The sequence below is a fragment of the Oncorhynchus mykiss genome, chromosome 1 (genome assembly GCF_013265735.2).
Source record: "Oncorhynchus mykiss isolate Arlee chromosome 1, USDA_OmykA_1.1, whole genome shotgun sequence".
In the NCBI taxonomy this organism is placed as follows: domain Eukaryota; kingdom Metazoa; phylum Chordata; class Actinopteri; order Salmoniformes; family Salmonidae; genus Oncorhynchus; species Oncorhynchus mykiss.
Genome location: NC_048565.1, coordinates 62,621,960 through 62,629,616, shown reverse-complemented (window position 1 = coordinate 62,629,616; position 7,657 = coordinate 62,621,960). Strand labels below are relative to the sequence as shown.

The 7,657-nt window shown below is 41.6% G+C and overlaps 1 protein-coding gene across 1 annotated transcript; it reads right to left on the bottom strand.

The window, feature by feature from the left end:
- Positions 1-2,906: 2,906 nt before the first annotated feature.
- Positions 2,907-7,657, bottom strand: LOC110526580 (tubulin--tyrosine ligase). Its single transcript, XM_036982281.1, has 7 exons — positions 6,829-7,657; positions 6,131-6,209; positions 5,767-5,999; positions 5,397-5,532; positions 4,936-5,205; positions 4,593-4,736; positions 2,907-4,055 (listed from the first exon to the last, which is right to left on the bottom strand). Exons 1-7 carry the CDS (start codon positions 6,995-6,997, stop codon positions 3,848-3,850), a joined length of 1,239 nt encoding a protein of 412 aa, XP_036838176.1. The 5' UTR covers positions 6,998-7,657; the 3' UTR covers positions 2,907-3,847.

Below are 7,657 nucleotides of genomic sequence, written 5' to 3'. Positions count from 1 at the left end.
AAAATGTGTGATATTGAAGAAAGAAGTTGGTGGCTAAGGGACTAACTCATACTTAAAACAAAGTTTAACATAGGACAAGGTAACTTAATCTATGGGATAACTGTTGGTGATAATGCTACAAAGCATCTGTAAACTGAATGTGGTCAGGTGTTCTACATTGAATATCACAGTGTAAACACAGAAAGAGACAAGGGCAGGGAAAACAACTTTCTAGCAGGCAGGTTTCACAAGTTCACTTAACATCATGGAAGCGGTGTTAAAAACCTAACTGACTGTGTTTATAGTCTTAAACTACTTAAAAAATAAATACACTTAAATCTGAGATCCGCCCCAGGCGCATTTGTTATCGTTTTGAAGAAAGGAGCATCCAGCATCGTGGTAAAAAGAAGAAAAAAAAACTCAGTACTGCTGTTCTATCGCGCATGCAATGATGTCCGAGGGGGGGGGGGGACAGTGTTGGTCTGTTGTTGTAAGATCGCAAATGGACGTGGCCGTTTCACTGCTATGGATTGCCGCTTAAAAAAAAATTAAAAAAACTTGCATTGACATTAAGTCAATTCAGGGGTTGAAGCTACTACGTTTAATTCAAGTTCACTACATGTTTTAAATAAACAAGCAAAAACTAACAAGAAACACATTTTCTTTGAGCAAGCATCACCAACACACACACTAAACAAACATTTCTGCAAAAGCAATTGGTGCAGAACTACGCAAATCTATTTCAAAACATCTGGTGTCAAAATGCAATGCAGTTCTTGACAAACAGGTGCGTCTCATGGACCTATTGGGAAGGTAAAAAGTATAAAGAGACCATTTTAAAGGAAGTGCTTGGCTAAGAACTCTCAGTATTAGAGGCAAAATGGGAGAATAGGCCTACTTGCATTAGGAGATAAGACACTGACATGCATCCACACCAACATGCAGTCCCTCTTAAGATGACAAAAACTGATTTACAGCTGTAGCGGAGGTCCCCTGTGCGTAACTGTGTACAGTGTATGTGGATTCGTAAATTCCTTGTCAATATATTCCATCTGTATATGTTTATCATCTACAGTGCCTTGCGAAAGTATTCGGCCCCCTTGAACTTTGCGACCTTTTGCCACATTTCAGGCTTCAAACATAAAGATATAAAACTGTATTTTTTTGTAAAGAATCAACAACAAGTGGGACACAATCATGAAGTGGAACGACATTTATTGGATATTTCAAACTTTTTTAATAAATCAAAAACTGAAAAATTGGGCGTGCAAAATTATTCAGCCCCCTTAAGTTAATACTTTGTAGCGCCACCTTTTGCTGCGATTACAGATGTAAGTCGCTTGGGGTATGTCTCTATCAGTTTTGCACATCGAGAGACTGACATTTTTTCCCATTCCTCCTTGCAAAACAGCTCGAGCTCAGTGAGGTTGGATGGAGAGCATTTGTGAACAGCAGTTTTCAGTTCTTTCCACAGATTCTCGATTGGATTCAGGTCTGGACTTTGACTTGGCCATTTTAACACCTGGATATATTTATTTTTGAACCATTCCATTGTAGATTTTGCTTTATGTTTTGGATCATTGTCTTGTTGGAAGACAAATCTCCGTCCCAGTCTCAGGTCTTTTGCAGACTCCATCAGGTTTTCTTCCAGAATGGTCCTGTATTTGGCTCCATCCATCTTCCCATCAATTTTAACCATCTTCCCTGTCCCTGCTGAAGAAAAGCAGGCCCAAACCATGATGCTGCCACCACCATGTTTGACAGTGGGGATGGTGTGTTCAGCTGTGTTGCTTTTACGCCAAACATAACGTTTTGCATTGTTGCCAAAAAGTTCAATTTTGGTTTCATCTGACCAGAGCACCTTCTTCCACATGTTTGGTGTGTCTCCCAGGTGGCTTGTGGCAAACTTTAAACGACACTTTTTATGGATATCTTTAAGAAATGGCTTTCTTCTTGCCACTCTTCCATAAAGGCCAGATTTGTGCAATATACGACTGATTGTTGTCCTATGGACAGAGTCTCCCACCTCAGCTGTAGATCTCTGCAGTTCATCCAGAGTGATAATGGGCCTCTTGGCTGCATCTCTGATCAGTGTTCTCCTTGTATGAGCTGAAAGTTTAGAGGGACGGCCAGGTCTTGGGAGATTTGCAGTGGTCTGATACTCCTTCCATTTCAATATTATCGCTTGCACAGTGCTCCTTGGGATGTTTAAAGCTTGGGAAATATTTTTGTATCCAAATCCGGCTTTAAACTTCTTCACAACAGTATCTCGGACCTGCCTGGTGTGTTCCTTGTTCTTCATGATGCTCTCTGCGCTTTTAACGGACCTCTGAGACTATCACAGTGCAGGTGCATTTATACGGAGACTTGATTACACACAGGTGGATTGTATTTATCATCATTAGTCATTTAGGTCAACATTGGATCATTCAGAGATCCTCACTGAACTTCTGGAGAGAGTTTGCTGCACTGAAAGTAAAGGGGCTGAATAATTTTGCACGCCCAATTTTTCAGTTTTTGATTTGTTAAAAAAGTTTGAAATATCCAATAAATGTCGTTCCACTTCATGATTGTGTCCCACTTGTTGTTGATTCTTCAAAAAAAAATACAGTTTTATATCTTTATGTTTGAAGCCTGAAATGTGGCAAAAGGTCGCAAAGTTCAAGGGGGCCGAATACTTTCGCAAGGCACTGTATATTCTGTTTGTTGATTCTGTGTACTGTGGCAGCACCATTTCACCGAATCAAATTCCAAGTAGGCCTATATGTAAATGTACTTGGGAGAATAAAAGTGACCGATTCTAATTCTAACAGTTTTACTGGCAGAACCATAGAAGGTTCAAAATAGTTTGAAATGTTAGAAAGTTGCAAATCTAGTCTCAGTTGGACAGGGAAGGTTTCTCTAGTCATTCAACAAATACTCTGTTGACAGAAATAAGTAATCTGTCTATGAATCTTCTCTTATACAAGGGGGGAATTAACAACACTGACTAAATTAACTTGGGGAAAAAAGGTCTCAAATCGAAGACCTAAAAAAACTACACGGCATGCGCAGAATAATAGCTATCAAATAGCTATAATACAATTTACATAGCAATAAAATAGAAACTGGATGCCTCCTATTTTTTTGCTTTAATACTTTTAAAAACTGCAGTACACAAAACTCTCCGGGGCTTTGTGAATAACCATGATATGAAACAAAGATGTAGGAATGCTAACTTTTGTGGATAAACCCAAAGATCTACAAACCCAGAGAGAGAAGAAGAAAAAAATAATAATAAAAAAAAAAAGAGTCTACATCGCACATACACACACACTTGCCTGACCGACAATACACTGGCTCACGTAACACACAGTAGCAGAAATGCTATGCTAATTCGTCAGGTTGCATCTTTAAGTGGGTATGGGTGGAGATGTAAGGCACTAGTCTGTATAATAAGTAAAGCATCCCCTCCATCTTCAGAGGTCATCCATACACAGTCTAGGGGAGCCTCAGTGGCAGCACTGAAACACAAGGGCTTCTCTCATTGCTCTGGGACCCCCAAACCGGTCATCAGTCTGTCGCCCATTCATCATCATCACCCAAACATTCACCAAGTCTCCACATTCATATTCTGCATGTCTGCCCAGGCTTTCCTCTGAAATGCCCTTCCATTGTGGTGTATGAGAGAGGAAAATCTGGTAGCACATACGAGAAGGTCCCACATTCAATCTTCAGTCAATCACAAGGGTAAACCACTTTGAGACTTGCCAAACAAGAACCAATGAGGTGGCAAGCTTCCAGACCTGTAGGACCTCTCAGAAAAGCCTAGAAGTGAGGAGCGGAGGGTGGAACTTCTGAAGCGGGGGGGGGGGGGGGGGGGGGGGACTTACAATCGGGTGAATGGGCCCACGTGGAGAGGTCCTCTCAGTTTCGGAGAGGAACAAGAGGATGAGGTGAGAGCAGAAAATGAAGGGGAGGAGGAGTAGGGAGCAGGGGAGGAGGAAGATGATCGTGGTTCGGAATCGTTGTTCAGTGTGAAGACAGTGGAGATGGCCACGTCCACGATACCTTGGCATAGCTCCGGGTAGAGTTTCCTAGAGGAGGGAGAGTTAGCAGCGCAATTAATAAGATGCCATGCCAGTTAAAATCAGACAGATTATATAGGGAGGAATTAATGATCAAGAGTCCAGAAAATTTATCTAGCATGGAAAATCAATTCAAAGGACAATTTTACACTCAAGCACATTCAGATTCACCGGGAAGTCAGAGATCTTAAAATAAAACATCCATTAAATCCTAACATGAAAAGTTAGTAAAGCCCTCTAAGCCTTGAACAATGGAACAAACATTTTCAAAGGAATTAATATTTCAGCCCAAACCTCTTGGCGTGAATGAACAAACAACTGCCGGTCAGTCTGAGTAGAGCACACACCATGCACAGGTCTCAAATCATTTAAATCAACAAAGATTCTATGAATAAAATGTAATGAATAACAGTATAACGGATGTAGAGAGGATGACCCAACCGAGTGCAGGCAAGAGGAAGAGGATTAACAGGACAATATAAGAGACACAGTTTTATAGCCTACGTTTTTATGACCACTGGGAGAAGAATATAAAATAGGACTGACTGTGCGCAGGCCGGAGCTCCATTAATCTCTATCAGCCACACCTTGAAGCTCTCATCCACCATGAAGTCAAAGCCGAAGAGCTGGAAGCTCTGATAGGACAAGTGCTTAGTGCTGATGGCAGGTTCAATGCATGTCAGACAGCTCCTAGGAGACCAGACAGAACAACCATTGTCAGGAGTCTAAGTAGAGTATAGCCTAGTTGTGAAGCAAATACCTATAAATAACTATTTGTAGAACTTCGCAATGTTAAGGGAAAGGCCACGTTTAAGGTCATTGAACAAAACTGTATTTTTCCATCTCCTTCAACAAAGTAAAAAAACAGCACCGGAGGAGAAGTAGCTACCTTATAATCTGCTTTATCTGAGGTAAAATGTTGGTCTCCAGCACTATGTTGTGGGTGCTCAGCAGGTACTGCCGGAACTCGTCGAAGAACATCTCGTTGCCCTCCTCGTAGCGGCCATAGTTCTGAGAGTGCTCTTTCTGGATGCAGTGGTTGGTCAGGTGGCTGGTCACGTCCTGGAAGTTGGAGCTGTCGTAGGGCTCCGAGGCCGTCCGCAGCACACCCTCCCGGTAAAGGTAGATGTTGTACTGATGGTCCACGAGCACCCAGCTCCTAAGAACACAACAGCAAACCCGCAGAGTCAGATTACTGGGAAAAACACCAGCGAGAACATTTCTTATTTTGCTGTTCCTCAGACAGCTTGAATTGTGTATTAGAAGCCAATATGGTCTTTGTTGGTAATAAATGTGTAATAAACACACTAGATGTGCTATCACTCAAAGGTATTAGTATCAGCCGCTTACCTGATGTCAAATTTACGGTTGCCAGGTTGCAACAGTAGTGGTCTTTCTAGGTACTTCTGAATGACATGAACCTGCCCTTGATTATCAATGAACTCCAGCAATTGATTTGCATCGTGGGATATCAAAATCCCAGCACCTGGAACAAGAAAACCAACCCAAGCCTCATCTTTGTATACAATCCTTGGAATAGATATTTTGCCAACAAAGTGTTTGTAACTCCCTGGGTAGTCAAAGGAAACTTCCAAAAATATGAGGCATGCATTAGCTTAAAAAGAGAGCTCCACCCCCATAATACCAAATGACTACAGAATCTAGCAGTACTAGCTGTTAGTAGAAATATGAGCCTCTAGACATGATGACTGTTTGGTACCTTTTGCTCCAGCAGATGACTTGGCGATCCACACTGTTCCCTCTCCGCTTTCCTTCCTTGAGTGATAAGAGGCCAGGAAAACTTCTCTTTCATCCGTCTTGGGGTTACTTTTCAGGTGGCTTATGCCATTCTTTGCAGGCGCAATGGGAGTGTTGAGGTTAGTAGGATAGATGATATACGATTCAGGCAACCAGTTGCCAGGATCTGGAAGCTCCGGGCTAGTCTTGATTAACCTGCACAATGCAAAGTAAGCGGATATTGATGATATTTACAGTATCAGCAGGATTTTGTGAAAATTACAGCATCAAAATGAAAATTATTACACTGGAACCTTTTCAACTTGTCAAGGTTTGAAAATGCCTACTTGACTAAAGATGCTTTGCGGCACAACTTGTCTGCTCCTCTGTAATAATTCACCAGTTGCATCAGTCCAGGCTCATGACCTGTGGAGGAGAAACAAACGCATGCAGGAAAAAAAAGGGATGAAAGTGATTATAATAGGGCGGTGTAAACAAGAATTCATTTAGGTCCTTCTCCCTCTCAGAGGTCAAACACGGCATTTCAGTGTCCAATATAGCCTACTTGTGGCATCTTCTGACTTATCCACAGAGGATACGATTCAGTGACCAAGGATGCATGTGGATACAGTGATATCACCAAAATATGGTTATAATTTTGTAACAAAGTAGCAATAGACAATAAGCTCCAGGATAGTCAAGGCCAAACTCTTGATCATAAACTGAGACAGGGGTGGGCCACAAACGAATAATTCTGGAAAATTATCAGTGGTTTAAGGGAGTAACTTTCTTTTTACTTTTGCATAATGTGGAGGTCTTGGTTTGACTCCCAAGGAGACTGGGCGCATTGCAGTGAGTGCCAGATTAGCACTTGTGATGTGTATCAGCTTATGGGCCTCCATCAGAGGTCTACATCAGCGGTTTCATGCGACACAATTCATGGGTTTAGCTCGAGGGCGAGAACAAGAATACTGACACTGCAACAAAATGCATTCAATGCAATGTAAGACCATTTACTGCGTATGCCAAAAGTGTTAACTCTTACCAAGCCGTCCAAATGGCAGTCTGTTCCGTTCGCCCAACATCAAGTTGAATCGGGGATTATCCTTTTTCAGTCTCTTCCATTGTCCAGTAGCGACGAGAATTTTGGAAACTTCAGCATAAATAGTACTGTTGTCGTCTCGGGCGACAAATGTATACATGGGTGAATTCATAATACCACAATATTATATGTGCAACAAAAAAAACGAATTGTTTTCAAGCTCCGATGTAGCTAGTTGATTTAGCAGACTGGCTGGCAAGCGCTATCTCGCGGGCGGCTGTAGCATGATGAGGCAGCCATGTCCAGATTCTGAAAAAAATGAATTTCTTTCACGATGACAAAAGTCCTACTACATGTTGCATTATTCTGGTCTACATTTCACTCATGTTGCCCCAGATTAGGGTGTGACTACTTGGTCACACGTCTGGTCGAGAACCTATCTGGTGTGCTAACTAGCTAGCTTAGCTGTCAAAGCAGTATATTGCTGTCGATTACTCTGGTAGCTGGATATTTTTCTTCAGAATTTTTTTTTGACTGGTTAACTATGTAAACTGCTACTTTGCTAAGATTTCAGCTGTTCAATTTGAGGACAAAACGACCAAACAGAAGATATCCATAATGTTCTGTTGCAGATCAACGGTCCTTTTATTCTTGGCCCACAGCTGTCATCCATCATCTATCGTCACATGAAACGTGGATATACATGACCTGCAATGGATTGTGGTTGATGTAGTCTTTCTATTCCGGTACCTCACTTGAGGTTATCAGATTAAATACCTTCTGTAGAGCAAAAAGCAATAAGGTAACTTTTGATTTCTATTTCAATTTGTGT

Coding starts and splice junctions, on each gene's coding strand:
- LOC110526580 (XM_036982281.1), bottom strand. CDS start 6,997: ATGAATTCACCCATGTATACATTTGTCGCCCGAGACGACAACAGTACT. Junction 6,000..6,130: donor CGCAAAGCATCTTTAGTCAA/GTAGGCATTTTC, acceptor TGCATTGTGCAG/GTTAATCAAGACTAGCCCGG. Junction 4,737..4,935: donor CAGATAAAGCAGATTATAAG/GTAGCTACTTCT, acceptor CTGGTCTCCTAG/GAGCTGTCTGACATGCATTG.